Source organism: Loxodonta africana, chromosome 24 (genome assembly GCF_030014295.1).
Source record: "Loxodonta africana isolate mLoxAfr1 chromosome 24, mLoxAfr1.hap2, whole genome shotgun sequence".
NCBI lineage: Eukaryota > Metazoa > Chordata > Mammalia > Proboscidea > Elephantidae > Loxodonta > Loxodonta africana.
The window spans coordinates 38,052,832-38,073,970 of record NC_087365.1 but is presented as its reverse complement, the minus strand read 5'-3'; the positions used below and the strand labels follow the sequence as shown (position 1 = coordinate 38,073,970).

Below are 21,139 nucleotides of genomic sequence, written 5' to 3'. Positions count from 1 at the left end.
GGACACAGTATGGGCAGAACTAGCACCCTCAGGCTCAATGAAAACTGGAATGGTCAGATAACCTTATCATTTGCAAACAATATTTTGTATACATACATACATACACACACACACACACACACACACACACATATATATATATATTGTTGGTGGTGCCATTGAGTCGAATCCGACTCATAGCAACCCAATAGGACAGAGTAGAACTGCCCCATAGGGTTTCCAAGGAACGGCTGGTGAATCCAAACCGCTGGCCTATTCGTTAGCAGCCTGAACATTAACCACTGTGCCATCAGGGGTCCTTAAATACATACACATACACATATATCTGTTGTTGATGGGTGCCGTCAAGTCAATTTCAACTCATAGCAATGCCATGTGACAGAGCAGAACTGCCCCATTGGGTTTTTTTGCTTGTAGTCTTTACAGAAGCAGATCTCCTGCTCTTTCTCTCACAGAGTGGCTAGGTGGGTTGGAATCACCAATCTTTAGATTAGCAACTGAGTGCTTAACTGTTGCACCACCAGGGCTCCATATATTTGTTTTTCCACATTACTAGATGAGGAAACACTTTAGAGCAAGTGTGTGCAAACTTTTTTTTTTTTTTTTGCAAAGGGCCAGATAGTAAATATTTTCAGCTTTGCAGGCCATATGGTTTCTGTTGTAACCACTCAACTCTGCCATTGTAGTGTGAAAGCAGTTGCAGACAATACATAAATGAACGGGCATGACTGTGTTCCAATAAAATCATACACAAAGCCAGGTGGTGGGAAGACTTGGCCTGTGAGTCATAGTTTTCTGACTCTTGCTTTAGAGGGATAAAAGCAAAAAGCAAAGTAATAATAATAATAAACTATTGTTAGGTTCGACTACACAAAAATTAAGAACTCCAGGGCATCAAAAAACCCACGAACCTACTATAAACAAAATTTTAAAGCAAACACACACTCTGCAGAAAACAGTGGCACTGGGGTTAAGAGCTCAGCTGTTAACCAAAAGGTTGGCAGTTCAAATCTACCGGTCACTCCTTGGAAACCCTATGGGCAGTTCTACTCTGTCCTATAGGGTCCCTATGAGTTGGAATGTACTCGACGGCAATGAGTTATCCGTGACAAAAAAGAGTTGCTATCTCTCTCTCCATTTTTCACTCCCTCCCTTCCTTCCCTTCTCCCTATTTCTCCCTATCCTTCTCAAACACACACATACATATAACCCAGTCTTGAAATCAATTTAAAAAAAAAGAAGAAACACACTAGTAAAATAAATAAATAAGGAGGGTGACAAAACTACAGACAACTCAAAGAGAAATATGAATGGCCAGTAAGCTTACAAATAGGTATTCAGCCTTATTTAACGAGTCAATTCTATGTGACTTAAGACAATGGGACTCTTTTCCACACATTCAGTATATCAGCAAAGGTATGTTTTCAGGGTCATCATGGAGTGTTGACGTGAAAGGCAGTGACGAGCATGCTCCTAGTGGGAGTGTAAACCGAGACAGCCTTTTTAGAGACCAAATTAGCAGTTTATATTGAAACCTTGTAGATGTTTGTTTACATCCTTAAATCTAATGCAATTCTAAGAATACCAAAAAAAAAAAAAAAAACCAAACCAAACACATTGCCATCAAGTCGATTCCGACTCATAGCGACCCCATGGGGCAGAGTAGAACTGCCCCACAGAGTTTCCAAGGAGCGCCTGGTAGATTCGAACTGTCAACCTATTGGTTCGCAGTCATAGCTCTTAACCACTATGCCATCTAGATACACCGTCTGTAAATAATCAAAGCTGTGGCCAAATACAATTAATTCTTGTTATTCAGAATAGTAATGTTCTGTAAAGTCACTGCAAACACCAAATTAGCAAATACTGAACCATTGCTCCCAGGGGAAATACAGGGTTAGGTCCCTGCAAGCCTCAGGTCACAACATTTTTGTCAACCAATCAACACATAACCTTGTTTTATGTGTTTCAGATTAAAGACATTTATTTAATATATATTGTCAATTCATTAAGGTTCCTGCATGGCACAAATGGTTTGCTCTCAGCTATTAACTAAAAGGCTAACCGTATGAACTCACTCAGTGGCACCGTAGAACAAAGGCCTGGCAATCAGCTTCTGTAAAGATTACCGTCAAAAAACCCTACAGAGCTCAAATTTACTCTGAAACAAATGGGGTCACCATGAATTGGAATTGCCTCAGTGGCAACAGGGGTTTGATTTTTTTGGATTTGGTTGATTCATTAACATTGAACTCATGACCAAAGAGCTCTATGACTCATGCCTGAGTGAAGCTTACCTAACACATGCGTTTTATCTGTAAGGAACATAGAATACTAAAGCATTACTTGCCTTTTCACTGTGTCAACATTGGCAGTGATGGTACAATAGCAATGGTGGATAAACCTGCTGTCGCCTTAACAGAATCAGTGTGGTGGCACCAGGTTGAACTAGTCACCGTCCTGTTCTCCACTGCTTCACATGCACAGTAAAAGAAAGAGCAATACCACTTCCACTTGTAAATGTCCCTGATGAAATGGCAAAATGTATTAATTTTATTAAATCTCAACCTTCAAGTACAGATGTCTTTAATATTCTATGTGATGACATGAGAAGTACGATTATTGTCTCCATGTGCATAACTTGTGTGATCGGTTAAGCTGTGAGCTAAGTAGCCCCCCCTTTATGAAGCACCATTTTTACTTAATGACTAACAAGCAATGTTATTCAGACATCAGCGTTTAGCAGACATTTTCTCTCAAATGAACAAAGCGATCCTCTTACAAGCGACAGTATTTGTCACCAATGATACCATCTGAGCTTTCAAGCGAGAATTAAAATTTTAGAAAATTGGTTTCTACCACCACGAGCTTATAGCTTCCCAATACTTGAAGACTTCTGTTGTGATATGGGAGGTAAGAGTGTAATTTTTTTTAATATTGTATGATGAAGTCTGTCAACATTTGGAAGACCTGCTAACTCAGTGACCAATATTTTCCAAAAGATAAATGATGCTTTAAAAAAAAATCACACATGGGTTAAAGAGCCATTCAAAATGCAAGGCAGATCAATGGATTTTAATGTAACAGAGTAATAAATGCTAAAAACTGATAAAGTTTCAGACTCCACATTGCAGCTAACCTTTAAGAAACTACCATCTGCTGAGTTTGGGTGCAGTATTAAAGAATATCCATTATTATCTGAAAAGGCTACTGAAATGTCCTCCCTTTTCCAACTACATATCTAAGCGAGGTAAGACTTTCCTCACGTACTCAAACCAAAATAACATATCAACAGATTGAATGCAGAAGCAGGTATGAGAATTCTAGCTGTGGTCTATTAAGCCAGACCTTAAGAAGGTTTGCAAAAATATAAAACAAGGCTGCTCTTCTTTTTTTTTTTTTTTAATTTGTTAAACATCATTCTTTAAATAAATATATTTATGTTAGCATGTGTAGTGGTTTTAAAACATGCCTACAAATTCTTTATTACTCCTCCCTTCAAGAGGTGCTTAATTCTCTTCCACTTGAGGGTGGGCTGGACTTAATCACTTCTAATGGATAATGGATAAGGCTACGGTAGAAGGGATGGTAGGTGACTTCCAAGGCTGGGTCATAAAAGGCACTGTGACTTCCTCCTTACTCTCTTTCTTGGATCTCTTACCCTAAAGGAAGCCAGTTGCCATGTTGTAAGGACACTCAAGCAGCCACATGGAAAGAATCACGTGGAGAGGAGCTGAGGCCTCCTGCCAAGAGCCCCGTGAGTAGTAAGCCATTTGGAAGTGGATCCTCCACCCTTAATCCAACCATCAGGTGACTACAACCTTATGAGATTCTGAGCTACAACCACCCAGCTTCTGGGCTAGAAGCCATTCTTGGATTCCTAACCCACAGAAATCATGTGAGACAGTAAATGTTTATTGTTTTAAGCTGCAAAATTTTGAGCTAACTTGCTATGCAGCCATAGATAACTAATACAACATGTAATGGGTTTACTGGTATGTTTAAATGAATTAATAAATATATATATGTTTTAATTTCTAATACAGTAAATATCAGTAAGGAAAACTCAGTTAAACAAAAGCTCAGAGGGGTTCTCAGTTTTTAAGATTAAAAAGGAGTCCTGAGACCAAAAAGTTCGAGAACCACTACTCTAAACTTTTTCTAAGTTTCTCCTTTATTAAGCGCTCCTCAAACTACCCCACTTCAGAGCACCGTTCTTTCCTCCCAGGACTCTGACTGAGGCAACAGTACCAAAATACGATTAGTGGTTGCTGTTTGGTGGGAATATGGGTGGTTTTCTTAAAGCTTCTTTTCCTGAGCAGTGCTTTAAAATTGTTCAACAAGGATGCATTTTTTTTGTTGTTTATTAACTGTACATAATATTTCTTGATTGTCAACTATAGATATAACCGACCTAAGTACTGGGAAATATATTCAGATACCATTCCCATTCGTATACCATTTTTAAAAATTTTTATACTATTGTTGTTGAGAATATATACCAACTCAAAAACGTATACCAACTGAACAGTTTCTACATGTACCATTCAGTGACATTGACTACATTCTTCAAGTTGGGCAAACATTCTCACCCTCCTTTTCAGAGTTGTTCCTCCTCCATTAACACAAACTCACTGCTCCCTAAGGTTCCTATCTAATCTTTTGAGCTGCTGTTGTCGCTTTGAAAGGACACATTATTTTTATAGTCAGAAGAAAAGAAGCTTTCCTTTTCAAAATCATCAGAAGTGAAAGTCAGCGATATGTCTCATTTAGATGAGCCAATGGTTTACTCCGTGCCCTGAGAGCCAGGTGTCTGCGGATGCCAGTCGGTCGGGGGAGTGGTTTGTGGGGGCGGGGAGATCGAGCAGATGGGTTTCCAGCACCTCCCAGCCTACCTCAGCCAGAATAGCCCTTTCATCTGTTTTACATATTGGGTTTCCACATAATACTTAAAGAAAAGGTTCCACTGCTTTAAAAAAAAAATGAAAACTTTTACCATGAGCATAACAGCTGGAGAGTTAAATTTAGACTACAGAAGAATCACTCAAAAATTTTTTTTGAATGTGAAGGAAGTTTCCTTGTAGAGAACTTTACACATCCTGAGAGAACAGAAACCCTGACAACATAACATAGGTTCATTTTTCAAGGGAGGCTAGACTCATGCGGCCTTGGGAGGAAGTTACAGCTAGGGGTGAAGGGTTTCACCACGGGGCCCCAAGACAAAGGGCCGAAGAGGCCAGGAGAAACGCCAGGATCTACAAAACCAAAAGAAACACGGATGGGAGCTATGAGTCAGTGGGTCTCAGGGCTTTCCAAGAGCGGGAGGTGCCAAAGCCGCCTACTAGTCAAGAGTAGGGGCTTCGCACTGAACTATAAACTTAAAATGGTTAAAACGGCAAACTCCAAATTACCTGTATATTACCGCTAGCTAAAAAAATTTTTTTTTTTTTCATGTAGACACACACACACAAAGCCTGAACTTTGGAGTCAGTCAATCTGGGTTTCAGTCTGCAGTTTGACACAAAAGCTGTGAGACCTCGTGCTGGATGTATATTAATATTATATTAATATTATATTAATATTATTATTATATTATATTATATTATATTATATTATATTATATTATATTATATTATATTATATTATATTATATTATATTATATTATATTATATTATATTATATTATATTATATTATATTATATTATATTATATTATATTATATTATATTATATTATATTATATTATATTATATTATATTATATTATAGTAGTTCTATTCTATTATATACTGTATTATAATTGCCCCCTCCCTGACTCTGAGCTGCCACTGGACATAATAGCCACTCATGGACACAAAGGAAAGTCTGTGCCTGAGGGGGCAGATGACTGCCCTCTGATAAACCCAAAACTCTGTGAAACTCTCTTAGGGGTGTAAAGGAGGAAGGGCTGTTCTCTGGTGCCAGTAAATCTAGAATGGCCTGAACGGGGCAATAAATGATGTCCATTGCCTACAGGCCGGCTTCCACTTTTACTACTCCTTTGTACCTTTTATTGCCGTCTTTCATTGCCCCTTCCCCTACCTGTTCTCTATACATGCTACTTGGCGTGGGGGCTCAGCTGTCCAATTAGCATTAAATCCCTGGAGAGAGGAACTTAGGGTTCTCCTCCCAAGATGTGAACTGGGGGGTGCTTGGATGCAATCCAACGCTGTGGACGGGACCGTAACTTCAGGAAACCTCGGCTGATGATAATGTGTGCTGTTCTACTCATTCCTGTCCTGCTGATTCTGTGAATGCCTGCTGATCACGTCATGAGAAGCGTCTGGCCTGTGCTCTGCTCCAAACGGTCTTTCATTAAGAACTTGTGACTACAGTGACATTGTACCTTGGCACATGACGTTGCCCCTCTGGGTTTCCATGTCCTCATCTGCAAAATGGGCTTTGAGCATATAAAATGGTGTAGCCATCTTGGAAAACAGTTTAGCAGTTTCTTAAAAAGTTAAACATAAATTTACCATACGACCCAACAATGTTACTTCCAAGATAGATGAAAACATACGTCCGTGCAAAAACTTGCACACAAATTGCTCTTTTCAGCCTTATTCACAATAGCCAAAAAGGGTAAACAGCCCAAACGTTTGTCAGCTGGTGAACGGATAAGCAAAATGTGGGAGATACAGACCCTTAACCAAACCCCCTTGCCATTGAGTCAATTCTGACTCATAGCGACCCTATAGGACAGAGGAGAACTGCCCCATAGGGTTTCCAAGGATCAGCTGGTGGATTTGAACTGCTGACCTTTGATTAGCAGCCGTAGCTCTTAACCACTACACCACCAGACAATGGAATATTATTCAACCATAAAAAAGAAGTACTGGTACATGCTACAACATGGATGAATCTTCAAAACATTACGCTGAGTGAAAGAAGCTAGTTGCAAAGGACCATACATTGCATGATTCCATTTATATGAAATGTCCCGAGATAGGCAAATACATAGAGGCAGAAAGTAGATGAGTGAGCAGATGAGTGCAAGGGATGGCAAAGAGGCACAAGGTTTCTTTCCGGAGTGATGGAAGTTTCCAGACTGTTTTGTGGTGATGGATGTACAACTCTGTAAATCTACTACAAATTGGCTTAAAGTAAAAATTGGGACACTTAAAATGGGAGAACTTCATGATACATAAATTAAACTTCCATAAAGCTGGGGTTTTTTGCTTGTTTGAACGGGGTTTGATGCTCTACCTACATCAGAGGGTTGCTGTAAGGATTAACCAAGATGAATGCATTTACAACGGGCTGCCAGGCATTGAGCAAGCACTTGATAAATAATAATAACAATAAGGATGGTAATCAGGATAAAACCAAAACCAAACCCAATGTAGTTGATTCCAACTCATAGCAACTCTGTAAGACAGGGTGGAATTGCCCCACAGGGTTTCCGGAAGCAGACTGCCACATCTTTCTCCCGGGAAGTGACTGGTGGGTTCGAACTGCCAACCTTTCAGTTAGCAGCCAAGCGCTTTAACCACTGTACCACCAGGGCTCTTTGGTAATCAGGATATACAAAAATAATAGGTTATGTAAATGCAGAAAAAATCATGTAGAAAACAACAAATTTTATTACTTGCTTAGTACTTACCATACCACTTCAGCATTTATCAACCCAATTCAACCCCACAATTTTATGAGGGAGGTATATTTTCATCCATTTTACATACAGGGAAACTGAGGCACTGAGCAGTTAAGTAACTTTCCCGAGGTTGCACAGCCAGTGAGTGGTAGCCTGGGATTTGAATCCTGGAGAACTAGCTGGAGCCTGTGCTGCTAGCCATGATACCACACTGCCTCTCAGTAAATGTCAGCAGCCAGGAATTGAGGTGCTGCCCTAACTAGTGAGAGGAGTGTGTGCAGAAAAGGTTCCTAGATGGCTGCACGGAGGAGGTCACACTGGAGCCAAGTCTTCAAAGATGGTAGGATTTAATCAGGGAAGAACATTCCAGACAGTGGGAACTGCACATGCAACAGCGGGGAGGTAAGAGAACACAGGGCATAAGAGGAATCAGAGGTGCAGGAGCTGGCTGTCATGCAAGGGGGAAGGCCCGGATGTGGGGGCAGTAAGGTGGGGCTCAAGCAGGCTCAAGGTCAAGAAGGTCACTGAGGTCTGTGGGGAGTCAGAGGAGGAAATTCAGTGAGCTCTCCAGAGCTGCCTCACATTCCCCAGGCTGGTGTGTGGGGGAAGCGGAGGTGAGAGGTTGACTCAGCCCCGCTGTGAGCTCAAGGAAGGGGTGGGGGGGAGCAGGGGAGGGGAGCGGGGGAGCTGCCACCCTACGCTCCCATCCTGCAGTCCTCCCGCAGCCTCCCAAACACCAGCTCTGAGCAAGCAGCAGCAATTCCCAGACAGCTGGCAGCAGCGGGCTCTCTCCTGCTGCCAGCAAGCTGGGCGAAATCACCGGCTGACCGATGGCAGCCTCACACACTTCCCTGACCCAAACTGAGACACCTGTGGGCTCCATGGGGAACCGCCTGTCCCACCCACAGCATAGGGCTAAGGCGCCTCCCGCCTCACTTGTCTGACACTTTTTTCATTCAAGTTTTTCGTTGTTATTGTTGAGAATATACACAGCCTAACATACACCAATTCAACAGTTTCTACGTGTACAGTTCAGTGACACTGACGACATTCTTTGAGTTGTGCAACCATTCTGCCCCTCCTTTTCTGAGTTGTTCTCATTCAGGTTTAAAACCCTTAGATCCAGCTCTTCCATTTCCCACATCTGTCCTACAGAAACAAGTGCATATGTGCACAAAATGTTCGCTCTGACAAAAGCAAAACTATTGGGGAAATCTACATTCCCCTCAATGCGGAACTAGTTAAAAAGTTCTGGTAAACCGTACAACAAATACTGCGTGGCAGTGAAAAAGGACGATGCACCTCTATCATACTGTACCTGTACTGACGCGGAATACCTTCACGATGTATTGTTGAGCAAAAAAATAAAATTTCAGAATAATGCATCCAGTATGTCATCACTTAACAAAACCAAAAACTAAAAAGAAAAGAAAAAACCTGGTTCTATATTTCCCTAAGACCATAAATACATAGGTAAATGAGGAAAATGCCTGGAAGGAAACACCCAAAGCCAACAGCACTTGTTGTTGTTAGGTGCCATCAAGTCGATTCCAACTCATAGCCACCTCGTGTGACAGAGGACTGCCCCATAGGGTTTTCTAGGCTGTAATCTTTATGGGAGCAGATCGCCAGGTCTTTCTCCCACAGAGCTGCTGGGTGGGTTCAAACAGTCCAAACTTACGGTTAGCAGTTGAGTGCTTAACTGTTGCACCACAAGGAAGGAAGGCAGAGTGGGGAGAGACTGTTTACTCTGTACATTTATGTGTTCTTTGTTTTTTCCCTCAAGGATATGTTTCTATATTATTAGGGTTCTTAAAAACTTTAAGTCTATTAAATACATACAGAGAAAAAGTGTGTTAAAATGATTGTTATGCTGGTACAGGGTTCAGGGTAATTTTCACAGAGCTGTCACATCCAAGATCTTGTCTCATTCTTGCCACACCCCCTTGAGGGCAAGCATTCAAAACTCCATTTTGCAGATTAAGAAACTAGACCCAGAGAGAAGAAATCAACTGCTCGAAGTCACACAGCAGGGCTGAAGTGACACTGTCCTGGGGCTCCAAGCCCAGTGCTCCTTCTAACAGGGCCCATGACACACTCCCATGGGTGCAGCCCAAGCAGGGGGCTGGCAGGAGGCCCCACCCCAGGTGGATGTCCTGAAGCTGCACCGGCAGCTCACACGGAGTCTCTGAAAAGCCCCTTCAGGGAGGGGAGACGGGGCTTTGTCAGGGAAGGAGTGAGTAAAAGATGAGTGGTGAAAGAAGGCTAAGGAACCGCCGCCCCCGACAAAGATCAGACATCATGATGTGTCGCCCACGGAGTGGGATGGGGCTATGGCGTCACTTGGCAGATCACACGTGGGAAGGTGCCTCACAGGCCTCATCCCCCGAACCTGAGACATCTTGCCTCTCTCCTGGGGGCCGCTCACCCTAGGCTCTCAGCAGGGCTGTTTCCAGCTGAGTGGTACCGGAAATGCCTCTCTGCTCACTTCCCAGAGCCCTCTGTTACCAGGGTGAAAATGGAAATGTGCTTCTGAGTAGGTTCTAGAACCTGAACAGCAACGTGCATAAAACCTAACACCCTCTTGTGCCGTAAGGACTACCGCCCCTCAGTTCTCTTATTAATTGCTTTAGGTGTCCTAGATATGAAGAGGAAGGAGGCCAGAGGGACCCAGGGAACATGGCCGGGGCCCTCCAGGGACAGCCAGAAAGGGTTAGTATGTGCAAGGATGGACCAGAGGCTGCTGAGGAAGCCACAGGACGTGTGCACAAACCTTGATTGTGTGACGAGCAGGCATGAGCCCCTCAGAGCACACTCAGAGAAGTGGGCTTTGGTCATATGGCAGGTCCCCATTCATTCTCACCACAGGAAGCAAAGCCACAAGGCCATGAGGGTCGTGAGAAGAGTTTGGATCTGAAGGTGAAGGTACCGAGTCTCTCTGAGTCTGTTTCCCCATCTATACAATGGGTGTTATTATACATATGCAGCCCTAGTGGTGCAGCGGTTAAGAGTTTGGCTGCTAATCAAAAAGGTTGGCAGTTCAAATCCACCAGCCACTCCTTGGAAACCCTAAGGGGCAGTTCTACTCTGCCCTGTAGAGTCGCTATGAGTCAGAACCGACTCAATTGGCACCTAACTACAACAACATTATACATATAAGTGCCTCTTGGGTATCTTTACGTCTAGATCATGGGATACATAATAATAATATACTTAAATAAAATATAACAACTACAGAGTATCCATAAAATTTGGAAACATAGATTATATACCTGCATTGTTGTTAGGCACCTTCTAGTCGCTTCCAACTCATAGCGACCCCATGTGACAGAGTAGAACTGCACCATAGGGTTTTCTAGGCCATAATCCTCACGGGAACAGATCACCAGGTCTTTCTCCCATGGAGCTGCTGGGGGAGTTTGAACCACCAACCCTTCAGTTAGCAGCTGAGAGCTTAACCATTGTACCACCATGGCTCCTTATGTGTTTATATTCATTCATTCACTTTATAAATTGAAGATGTCCTTAACAACATTGCATATATTTGTTTTTGTTTCCAGACTTTACAGGCACCATATACTAATATTAATATAAAAATATAGTAATAGTATAACAAAATAAAACATACTAATAACCACTGACGTGAGGAACCACGTCCAAGAACTTTGTAGGAATTATCTAATTTAATGTTCACAGCAAACCCTTGAGGTAGATACTATTATCATCTCCATTTTACAGATGTGGAAACTAAGGTAGAGGAGCCAAAGTGACTTGCCTATTTGCCATGATCACAATGGAAGTAACTGGCAAAGCAATTCTAGACCCAGGTAGTCTACCTTTGGAGTCTATGCCCTTAATCACCACTCCACATCATTTATGTCAACCCGTAAAAAAACCCATTGCAATCAACTCCGTTCTGACTCATAGTGACCCTATAACACAGGCAGAACTGCCCCACAGGGTTTCCAAGGCTATAATCTTTATGGAAGCAGACTGCCACATCTTTCTCCCAAGCAGCAGCTGGTGGGTTCAAACCTCTGACCTTTAGGTTAGCAGCTAAGCACTTTAACCACTGTGCCACCAGGGCTCCTATTTATGTCTACCAAACCAAACCAAACCCGTTGCCTTCAAGTCGATTCCAATTTATAGTGACACTATAGGACAGAGTAGAACTGTCCCATAGGGTTTCCATGGAGTGGCTGGTATTCAAACTACTAACCTTTTCATTACCAGGTCAGCTCTTGAAACCCTGGTGGCATAGTGGTTAAGAGCTACCACTGCTAACCAAAAGGTCCACAGTTTGAATCCACCAGGCACTCCTTAGAAACCATATGGGACAGTTTTACTCTGTCCTGTAAGGTTGCTAGGTTGCTAGGAGTCGGAATTGACTGGACAGCAATGGGCCTGGTTTGTTTGTTTTTTAATATTCTTCCATCTACAAAATTAATGGGCAAGTAGTAGGTTGTCAGTAAGTATTTATGGGACAGAAGGAAAATTATTAGTGCTCATTAGCAGAAACCTGGAATTCCTGTTTCCAAAAAAGTCTAAGATAAATTCAGAGCCTTCCCTAGAGCCATCCTCCTCCTAAGAGGTGCCTGAGCTTGAAAGAGGAGGGTCTGCAGACCAGGGGTCCACACAGAACCTGGAGTCCACACCCACAGCAGGAGTCACCAGAGGCCAGGGGGTCCCACAGTGGAGAAGGAAGAGAAGCAGCCTACCTTCCTCAGCGTCATTCCTCAGTGAGGCCTCCAGCAGTGCCACGCTGGCCTCAAAGGACACTTTCTTGCGCCGGCCGCCCGTGCTGCGCTTCCGCTCATGTTTGCGCTTACGGTGCTGTAAGTCCTGCTCGTACTGTGCCCATTTTTTCAGCTGCTGGGCCCGGCGCTTCTGAGCGGCGCGAAGCCGCTCCAGCGTGGGCACCTTCTCCAGCAGCTGCAGCTCCGTCAGCAGGTCCACGTGGCTGGCCATTGCCACCTCGCCTCGCCAGGCCCTGGCCGCAGGCTAGCACGGTGCGCCAGGGGCCAGGGGAGCGCAGAGGCTCCTGTGGGGCTGGGGCCTCATGGTGGGGCCTGCAGGGGGAAGAGAGACACAGATGGATACAACTGTCAGGCCTAAAACCTCAAATCTGATTATATCACCCAGCCTCACATTCAAAATTCCTCTGAGACTTTCCATTGCTCCTGGGACTAAAGTGCAAATCCGTACAGTAGCCTGTAAGGCCCCCAAAGTCTGGTTGTGATGATACTGGCTATTTTAATTTTTAAATAATTAAATTAAACATTCAGTTTGTCAGTTGCACTACTTACATCTCAAGTGCGCAGTAGCCAAGTCAGTCGAGTGGCTACCATACTGATACAGAGTGCAGATAAAGAGCCTTTCCACCATTGCACGAAGTTCTGCTGGACAGCATCGGTGGTCTGCCTCTCCAGCCACAGCCACCTTAACAGGGACCTCGTCCTTCCTGCTTTCTTACGTAAATAAAGTCCAGGTACTCTAAGGAGTTTGGTGTGTGAGTGCTGGAACTAGGGGGACACACGGGGGCTGCAGAATCCAGAAAGGCTGGAGACTATGTGGCCATCCACATAGAAGCCAAATCCTCAGAAACATGAACCCCTGACATTTCTGTGCAGGCCCCTTTTATTCTGCTCATTATGAGATGCAAGTTGTTATGGAGATGGGAGGGGCAGGACTGGGAAGAGGCCAGAAGGTATAAGACTGTGGCAGTAGTTCTCAAAGTATGGTCCAGGAACCCTGAGCCTGAATCCCTGAGACCCTCTCAGGGGGTCCATAAGGTCAAAACTATTTCCATAACTATACTAAGTTATTATTAACCTTTCCAACCTCGTTATAGCACAAGTGATTCCTGAAGTCACATCACAATTGCTATTGCAACAGATTTAATAAAGAAGCAGATATGAGAATACAGATGTCTCCTGTTAAGCCAGACACTAAAAAGAAAAAACCCAAACCCGTTGCCGTCGAGTTGGCTCTGACTCATAGCGACCCTATAGGACAGAGTAGAGCTGCCCCACAGAGTTTCCAAGGAGCGCCTGGTAAATTCAAACTGCCAACCTTTTGGTTAGCAGCCATAGCTCTTAACCGTTACTCTGCCAGGGTTTCCAGACACTAAAAAGACTTGCAAAATTTTAAAACAACCCTTCTCACTAATTTTTTGTTTGAAAAAATTGTTATTTTCCCATAAAAATGTTATATATTGTTATATGAATGCTATATTTTTGAAACATAATTTCATAAACATGTATATTATTGTAACAATGGGTTTATTGTTATTTTTAAAAGACTTAATATTAAATGTTTTAAGTTCTAAGTATTAATTTCTGATATGATAGGTATTGATATGTATAATTCACATAAACGAAAGTTCTTTGGGGTTCTCAATTTAAATGTGAAAAGGAGTCCTAACACCAAAACATTTGATAACTACTGAATTGCTGGGACCTAGACAATCCTAGTTGAAGCTTCTCTCCACTATGTCTCTCTTGCTCTCATCATTTCCTGGAAAATATGAGGTCAACAACATTTTAGATTCTGCAGCGATTTTGACCCCATCTTCATGTCAGCCCAGATGGTACCAGATCTCAGACACAGAGGGAAAGGGTCTTAGAACAATCACTGGAACCTCTCAAAGTCTCAATTTTTCCACCTGTAAAATGTCCTATCCACCTGCCAGCACATACAGGTGTTCAAGGAGTCAAAAGAGCTGGCCAAAAAAGTTATACATTTAATAGAAAAGAGAAGCAACCTTGGAGGAGGGAGAGCAACAAGCAAGGCTGGTGGACGCTTATGGGCTATTGGGCAGCAGTGAAGGTTGGCATCCATGTCAGGTGGAAAGGCCTGCTATCACAGAGGGACTCAGGATAGCCCTGGACTTTGGGAAGTGATTGTTAATCTCCTGGGTCCGCCACTTCAGGGCTTCCTCCCAGAATGATGTTCCTCAGGAGGCCCAGGTTCAGCCTTAGCCTGCTCAGGTTGGGTCAGATTGCTCCACAGTCTCTCCCAGCTCTGAGACTGGAGGATAAACCCCATACGGGCACAATGGGGAGGGGGCTGGCTTAGCCATGCTCACAGGACAAAGGTCCCAAGGGAGTAACTGCACCTGACCTCAAGCATAAACATAAGCCAATGGAGAGTCTCAGCAGGAAACAAGCCAACCAAATTTAGTTGCCTTTTGTTTTGTTTTGAGTGCCTTGCAATTTTTTTTTTTATGTTGAGATAATTGTAGCTTCCCATGCAATTGTAAGAAAGAACAGAGAGATCCTGTGTACCCTTTACCCAGTGGTAACATCCTGAATATCACAATATCTTGAATATACAATATCACAACCAGGAAATGGGCACTGATAGAGTCCACCAACTATATTCACATTTCCCCAATTTTACATGTACGTATCTCTGTGTGTGCGTGTGTTTTGTTTTATTCAATTTTATCACATGTGTAGGTTTGTTTTTTAGTAGGTTTGTGCATCCATCACCACTCAAGATACCGAATGGTGACATCATCACCAGGATCCCTTGTGTTGCTTTTTAACCACATGATTTCCCTCCCTAACTCTCCTCCCCACGCCCTTTCCCTACCCTTGGCAACCACTGATCTGTTCTCTAAGGAGCCCTGGTAGTGCAACAGTCAAGCCCTTGGCTGCTAACCGAAAGGCTGGTGGTTTGAACCCACCTGGTGGCGCCACAGGAGAAAAGACCTGGCGATCTGCTCCCATAAAGATTACAGCCTAGGAAACCGTATGGTGCACTTGGAACCCAATGGCACACAGCAACAACAATCTGCTCTCCATTTCTACAATTTTCTCATCTCAAGAATGGTATATAAATAGAATCGTATGGTTGGTAACCTTCTGGGACTGGCTTTTTCACTCAGCCTCATTTCCCTGAGGCTCATCCAAATTGCTGCAGCTTATCAGTGGTTCATTCCTTTTTGCTGCTGAGTAGTATTCCATTTTGTGGATGTGCCATGAAGAACATCCCACCTTTTTGGTCAACCCCTCTGCATGCCTTTAAACTGGTTGCTTCCAGTTTGGGGCTATTACAGTCAGGTACGGGTGTTCGTGCCGACACACATTTTCATTTCTCTGGGATACATGCCCAAGAATGCAACTGCTGGGTTGTATGGTAATTGCATGCTTAGTTTTATAAGAAACTACCAAGTTATTTTCCAGAGTGACTCTACCATTTTTCATTCCCACCAACAATGGATGAGTGATCCAGTTTTTCCACTAGCATTTGGTGTTGTCACTGTTCAGTTTTTTAATATTTAGATAGGGATTTTAGTTGCCTTTTTAGAAGTGAGGAGTTCAGAAGAGTTCAGCACACAACCACACAGTATCATCATGGTGGTCAGACCTCACTGGGAGCTAGTGGACCATGTGTTTACTCCTTCCCACTTCCTCCACTGATCACCCATTTAATGAACACATACTCTGTGACAAGCTCTGATTCAGAGATGGATCAGGGACCAGCTCTGCCTTCTAGGAAGTTCCTGTCTGTCTGCTTATCTATCTATAAATCCACTTAATCTTCCTGACAACCAAATGAGGTAGGTACTATTGGAGCCCTGGTGGCACAGTGGTTAAGAGCTACAGTGAGCTACAGCTGCCAACCAAAAGGTCAGCAGTTCGAATATTATCATTCCCATTTTCCAGATAAAGAAACTAAGTAACTTACCCAACATCACACATATAGAAAATGGAAGAGCCAGTCTGCCTGGGGTTATCAGGCAAGGCTCTAGAGTATGGGACAAGAGATTTGGATCTCAAAGGATGAGTAGGAGTTCCCTAGAAGAGAGGGGCAGACATGGGCTAAGAGGGAGCATGGCAATGTTTAAAGGCATGCAGAGGGGTTGACCAAAAAGGTGGGAAGTCTGGAAACCAACCCACACAAACATGGCTTGAAGAGGAAGGGGCCCCAGGCCAAAGGGAACAGAAGTCTTGGCGGCAGCTGTGACCAACTGTGGCTGTGGGCCAGACTTAAACAGAAAGCCCCCTGTGGTCCATATCATGTGTTTTGTTTGTTTGGTTTTGGTCCACACCACGTTTTCCAATATTCGAATTCACTGGCAACATTTAAAACTTGGAGATTTTATATGCAAAATCAGATTTTTAACTTTTCTTAGAACATCTCAGTATCTGGTCATCTAGGGTTCCCAAGGCAACAATCAGTGGGCACAGATAAAGGCTGTTCCTTTTAGATGGGGCACATACCCTCTAATTAACCACATTCCCCTCACTGGCTCTTTGCCATCAAGTTGATTCCAACTCATAGTGACCCTATAAACCAAAAAAATCAAACCTGTTGCCGTCGAGTCGATTCCGACACATAGTGACGCTATAGGACAGAGTAGAACTGCCCCATAGTTTCCAAGGGGTGCCTGGAGGATTTGAACTGCCAACCTTTAGGTTAGCAGCCGTAGCACTTAACCACTACACCACCAGGGTTTCCAGTAGGACAGAGCAAAACTGCTCCAAGGCTGTAATCTTTATGGAAGCAGACTGCCACATCTTTCTCCTGCAGAGCGGTTGGTGGGTTTGAACTGTTGACCTTTTGGTCAGCAGCTAAGTGCTTAACCACTGTGCCACCAGAGCTCCTCCTCACAGTCCCCACTACTCCCTGTTACTCCCATCTGACCCCCTTCACTAATTGACATTACTTGCTGGCTCCTATGGTCATTTCTGGAAACCCTAGTGGCATAGTGGTTAAGTGTTATGGCTGCTAACCAAAAGGTCCGTAGTTCGAATCCACCAGGCGCTCCTTGGAAACTCTCTGGGGCAGTTCTACCCTGTCCTGTTGGGTCACTATGAGTCGGAATCAACTCGACGGCAATGGGATGGATGAGATGATGGTCATTTCTGTCACTTTGAGGACTACGGTGTGCATGACCCAAGCTATGGTATTTTCAATTGCCTCAAATGCACGTGAAAGCTGGACAATGAATAAGGAAGACCAAAGAATTGATGACTTTGAATTATGATGTTGGTGAAGAAGACCGAATATACACCATGGATTGACAGAAGAACGAACAAATCTGTCTTGGAAGAAATACAACCAGAATGTTCCTTAGAAGCAAGAATGGCAAGACTTTGTCTCACATACTTTGGACATGTTATTAGAAGGGACCAGTCCCTAGAGAAGGACATCATGCTTGGAAAAGTAGAGGGTCAGCAAAAAAGAGAAAGATCCTCAATGAAATAGATTGACACAGTGGCTGCAGCAATGGGCTCAAACATAGCAACGATTATGAGGATGGCACAGGACTGGACAGTATTTCGTTCTGTTGTTCATCGGGTCGCTATGAGTCGGAACCTACTCAGTGGCACCTAACAACATGATCATTCCTGTTTGCAAGCCCTGCCTTAGGCAGAATGAGACAGCAGTCTCCAAATATTCAGAGGTCTGATCTGCACAAGAAAGAGAAGATAGTCTGTGAGCCTCCCAAATGCAGAACAGGACCAGGGTACAGGGAAGCAGTTGTGTGCACAGCTGAAAGATGGACACCCAGCTGCCACAGCTTCCCAACAAGCAATTGAGCAAAGGTGTACGTGGTCCACTGGCTGCCTCAGGAGGCGGCAAGTTCTCCATCACTCGCTGGAGGATAAAATTTCCACTGGTGGCAGACCATCCTAGGTATTGTGTAAGGTTTCTTGCAGCCCTAAGATTCTGTATACAGGCATGCATTTCTTCATCATTAAGTATTCACTGTACACCTACTAAGTGGGAGGTACCAAAAACACTCTAGGAGGGAAGATAAGATGAGCATACCAATCACTGCACTTGTTCCTTTTCAAAGAACTTCCCTGCCATCATCTCAACGAAGTGTCTCCCTAAGTGAGGAAGGAGAATCTAACCAAGGTAATTTTCAATAGTACAGGGACAGGCTTAACATAACACAGACTCATAAAGAGCAAATTGTACGCTTTTCCCTTCTTTTTGAATCTTTCAGATTTTCTCCAGAAGAAAGTCTCAGGTCAGTGCTAATAGGCCTTTAACGCCTTTATGAGCATGCCAACCTCCCTTGTAAACAAAGAGAAAGCAGGCTTCTGGCTCATAGCCTGGGGCAGACAACTGTATGTAGGATAGAATGTGATAACATTGTTTTGTTTTCTGTAAATATGTCTTCACAGTTACTGTTTATTTATGGTAGCAATATAAAATTTCCTTTTTAAGTAAATTTTTTCAGCCAAAAAATAGTAAATTGGTAGTACAGAAAAAAAAGTAATGATGGTATTTAGTGTAGGCAAAAATTATGAGTGACTGACATTTGGGAAACCCACCTCACCACCAATCCTCATGATGACCATTTTCTTAAAAAGCACTTTTACAAGCTCATTATTCTGTTTGACGAATATTTACTGGGTGCCTACCACATACCAAGGAGCCTTGGTGGCACAATGGTTAAGCATTCGGCTGCTAACCAAAAGGTCAGCAGTTTGAACCCAGCAGCCACTCCACAGGGTGAAAGATGTCCCAGTCTGCTTCAGTAGAAATTACAGCCTTGGAAACCCTATGGGGCAGTTCTATTCTGTCCTATAGGGTCGCTATGAGTCAGAATTGACTCGACAGCAACAGGTTTGGTTTTGGGTACCACATACCAAGACTAAGGGCTGGGGCTAAGGGCTGGGGATACAACAGGGCAAAAGATGGCTATGTTCCTGCCCATTGGGTGGATGACAAAACAGAGGTGCAAAGGAGTGGGTGACATGCTCCATCGATACAGACTCTGAGCAGTAACTTAAATTCTGAGGTCCTGACTCTCAGCTCAGGGCTCCCTCCAGGGCTCCAGAGTGGTGGCCCCCAGGCAAAGAGAAAGACTCACTGCAGAGCCCTCCCTGGCTCAGGCAGTCTGCTTCCGCCAAGGAATTAAGGGCAGTTGCCCAGGCCCCTGGAGAAGGGTGAGGACAATGCCTCCCAAGGGCCAATAAAAGGGGTCAGAGCACATTTTCTCCAGCTGCTCTCCCTGCCAGCCCCTCCCACCTCACCCTTCTGGGTTTCCTGAGCTGGAGCTGGGGCTCCAGGACAGCTCCCTCCTGACTGCTGGTTTTCAGGTGACCTAGTTTCCCCCGAACAGACCCACACACCTCCTCCCGCCTCTGTCCGAGAAAACCCTGCTTGGTCTAATTAAAGAATTGCCATGGTCCTGCTAACACAGCAGCTGGGCGGCTCCCAAGACAGGGCGCTGCCTGAGTGCTGGGGCTGCCCCACAGAGGCCTGGCTCTGCTGGGCTGCCGGCTGGCCCCGTCCTGAGACCTGGGCACACTCACCCATACTTCCAGAGAAAGCCCCGGATGGTGATGGGGACGAAGCCCAAACTGCCAGGACCCAAGAGAATAATGGTAACATTGATACTTAAAAGGAATCCCCAAGGAAGACCTCACTTGGAGGACAAGCAGCTCCTTGGAGTCATATTGAGCCCAGTGTGTTATGGAATACCAAGATGGACCACCCTGCAGAGAACTGGACATGTGGGACCATAAGCCAAAGGAGTGTTCAGGCTGGCAAGGTGGGCATGGGGAGGGGTCGGCAGAGGCCAGGTTGGGCTGAGATCATCCAGGAAGCATGTGTGGTATGAAGAGAGAAATTGGAGGCAGGGGGAGATAGGGTGGGGTACTTCATTTTTCCAACAGATGGCTGTGTTAGGTCTGGGTAGATGAACCATAATAGCCCCGTTGTGGCCAGCAGGAAGTGAGAGGCCAAGGCACTTGACCCTCAGTGAAAGAGGAGCAGGCTGTTGAGGTGTCCTCACCTCTTCCCCCAGAGCCTTGACTCAGCCTCTAGTTGTTGTCTGATGAAGTCTGAACTTGATTCCTCTCACTGAGTCCACTAGCCCTTGCTAAGGAGAAACAGAGTCTGTGGATACCTGGGGAGGCAGAGGCTAAGGTCCAGGAGGCTGAGCCTTGAGTTTCCAAAGGACAAGGAAGTGTGCTAGGGCTTAGGTGGGTGGGTGGGTGGAGCCAGAGCAGAAGGGTAGGATGTGCTACAGAGCCCTTCCCCTGCCCCCAAATAAAGTAACTATTTCAGGGGTATTATTTTGGGAGTGAATATGCCTCTGGGAAAACAAGAGGTTAGGGGATAGAAGAGGAGGAAGAAAGACATTGATCCAATGAAGGACGCAGGTTTGGTAGTGGTCTTTGTAGCTCATCCATTATCATTCTGTGCTGGGCCCCAGTTTGCCAGAGCCTGTCAGCAATGGCCTAAGCCCAGCTCACAGTGCTCGGTTCAGGATAACCACACGTCCTAAGTTTGCCCAGTCAGAAACTTCCTTTCTACCACGTGCGAACTGGAAGCAGGAATTTCAGTTGGTGCTGGAAGGGAGTCAGCCTTTGGACCAAGCCAATACTTGGAAGGCAGAGGAGAGAAACACGGTCCTTTAACTTAGGGACCCCTGGGCTTCCAGCTACCCAAAACAATAAAACCTGCTATGTTATTTAAGCCAGTTGAGTTGGATTTTGTTACTTGCAACCAAAAGCAGTAACACTTGAGAATT

The 21,139-nt window shown here is 44.3% G+C and overlaps 1 protein-coding gene across 1 annotated transcript in view; it reads right to left on the bottom strand.

The window, feature by feature from the left end:
• PPP1R16B (protein phosphatase 1 regulatory subunit 16B) overlaps positions 1–21,139 on the bottom strand; it is a 109,749-nt gene that overhangs the window by 65,699 nt on the left and 22,911 nt on the right. The window contains exon 2 of the mRNA XM_003411713.3: positions 12,351–12,701. Coding sequence (XP_003411761.1) covers positions 12,351–12,600 — 250 coding nt within the window. The 5' untranslated portion in view covers positions 12,601–12,701. The remainder of the gene's footprint in view (positions 1–12,350; positions 12,702–21,139) is intronic.